The 2,386-nt window shown below is 41.6% G+C and overlaps 1 protein-coding gene across 1 annotated transcript; it reads right to left on the minus strand.

The window, feature by feature from the left end:
- Nucleotides 1-213: 213 nt before the first annotated feature.
- Nucleotides 214-1,695, minus strand: LOC109177254 (protein ROOT PRIMORDIUM DEFECTIVE 1). Its single transcript, XM_019326569.1, has one exon. The coding sequence runs from the start codon at nucleotides 1,693-1,695 to the stop codon at nucleotides 214-216; it is 1,482 nt and encodes a 493-aa protein (XP_019182114.1).
- Nucleotides 1,696-2,386: the final 691 nt, after the last annotated feature.

The following is a 2,386-nucleotide window of genomic DNA, read 5'->3' on the forward strand; positions in this document are numbered from 1 at the left end:
TAATTGTGTTGGGACACCATACATGAAGTAACAAATTCTAAAAGGCCAAAAGCATGCCACATTTTGTGACAGGCAATTAGAAGCACACAAAATCACAAACATAGTAAAACAGGACTAGCCAAACCTTTATTTTATTGTTTCTGCAGATTAATGAACCTTTCAAAATCACATTTGATTTGTTCTGTGATCTCTAATGACTCTTTGTTCTGTGTCCTACAAAATCTCAGTTGAACTTCTTTCCCTGTTTTGTCTCCCATTTAACTTCATTGGCATGGCTCTTAAAGGCTTCTTCCCTTCAAATTTTGTGTTAAAATTCGTTCTCCCTCCGTTGTTTGCTTCCTTCCCCTCCCGAATATCACGATGTCTTCCATTTCTCCTAGAGGATATTGGAGAACTCCCTTTCGTGTTCCGAGTGGAATTTCTTTGAGCTAACCTTCTTGAAGGATTCTCTTTGAATTTTGTGTTAAAACTCGATTTTCCTCCATTCTTTTCTTTTTTATCCTCACTTCTCTCCTCCTCCTCATCATCATAGTCACTATTAAAATCTCCATCTTCATCTTCATCTTCTTCCCCATTCTCATCCTCACAATCGAACTTCTCTGGCTTCTTTTCCTTCTTATCATGGCTAGATTTTTCATCCTCAGTCACCTTATTCATTAAGCGAATATATTTAAACCTCATTTCCATCATAGAACACCTACCAAGCAAAGCACCTCTTTTATATGCCTCTTTCAAAACCAAAGTATGTGTGCCAATCTTACTTGAAACATAAAAGATTCCAGGGTGCTGCAGAAATGCCCTCTTAAATCTAGACCTTAGCCCCAAATACTCTCCCAAAACAAGCACATTCTCCTTCTCTGCCTTCTTCCCAATACAGAGACTAAGAACTTCATGCAAAATCCCAACAACCCATTTATCTGATTCATCACTCTTTGAAGAAAGGTGGATTGGGTTGTTATATGGTGAAAGGTAAGGCAATTTCTGCCACTCATCAACCCATTTCTTGTGCTTTTTATCCATCTCAAAACCGTTGGAATAGCTCAAACAAAACCCTTCACTTTCCCCCTTCTTTTCCATCTCAGAAACAGCAAGATCATGGCTCCAACAAACCAACTCCAACATTGCCGCATCTCCGCCATTGCTGACCCGGAAATAATCTGGGAACTCAGGGACTATCATTTTCGCGTAATCTTGGGGCAAACCCAGATCCCATTTAAGCCTATCAAGCACAGACAATGGGATTTTGTTAGTTTTACCAATCATCAGAAGCTTCAAGAGCCGGTCCGCCACATTTTCCCGGTAGCTGACGCTGTCGTGGAGCAGCTGCTCTTCCGAATCGAGGGTGAGAGCTTCGGGGGTGAGTTTGATGTGGGGGTGGATGTTAACGCTGCCCGGGAAGAATTCTTGGAAAATTGCAGGGTATTTGCGGAGGAATTCGATGGGGCGGGTGGGGATTTGCAGGGAGTCCTTGGATTGGGTGATGAGGTTGAGAGGGAGAGAGATTGAAGGCTCGGATTTGATGAGGTTCTTGATGTTCCACACCTGCTTGAGGCTCCTCTCCCTCTCCACGGCGTGGTCGAGGCCCCGGTCCCGGACGCATCTGATTGATGACGCGCCGTCGTAAAGCGTGCGCCGCCGCTGCTGATGGTGGCACCGGCGGACGGAGTTTGGAAGAGAGCGGCTGATGAAATGCATTGTGTCGAGAATGTTACGGCTAATACTGGGAGGGTTTAAGCAAGGTTCTTCTGGAATAGGAAATATTGCATTTCAGTACCTCAAGTTTTGATCTAGTCATGATTCTGCCCCTAATATTTTGTTCTTGCACCTTCTTGCCAATTTCAGATCAACTACTGAACACCAAGTCAATGGGCAATTTTTTATTTTTTATTTTAAATAAATAAGGGTTAAATAGGCCATCTAACTACACATGATCCGACTACACATAATGATGTAATTAGGCCACTGAACCTAAAAAACTAACAATTTGGTTTCTAAACTAACCAATTTCAAACAATTCTTTCAATTTGAAAGTTTCCAACATGTCAACAGGTCATCAAAAAAAAAAAAAAAACAAGACTCCGGCCGGAGACGAAGAAACCTGGCCGGTTTAGGGACCCAATTGTTGAATTTTTAGGTTCATTACCCTAATTGCATTAGCCTATTTGACACTTATTCCGGACACTTATTATTCCTCTCTTTTATTTTTTTTAATATAAAGCTCCCACACTGAAGTTTGAACCTGAGAGGTACAACTATACCGCTCGACCATAAGGCATTTGGCACAAGGGACAATCTTTTGGTAATACAAGATCTCTACCTTGGACAAAGGCTTTTATTATTATTACTAGTATTTTTTATGCGTGAAGCGCAAAAAGTAGGTGCCAAT

The sequence above is a fragment of the Ipomoea nil genome, unplaced genomic scaffold (assembly GCF_001879475.1).
Source record: "Ipomoea nil cultivar Tokyo-kokei standard unplaced genomic scaffold, Asagao_1.1 scaffold0804, whole genome shotgun sequence".
Classification (NCBI taxonomy): Eukaryota; Viridiplantae; Streptophyta; class Magnoliopsida; order Solanales; family Convolvulaceae; genus Ipomoea; species Ipomoea nil.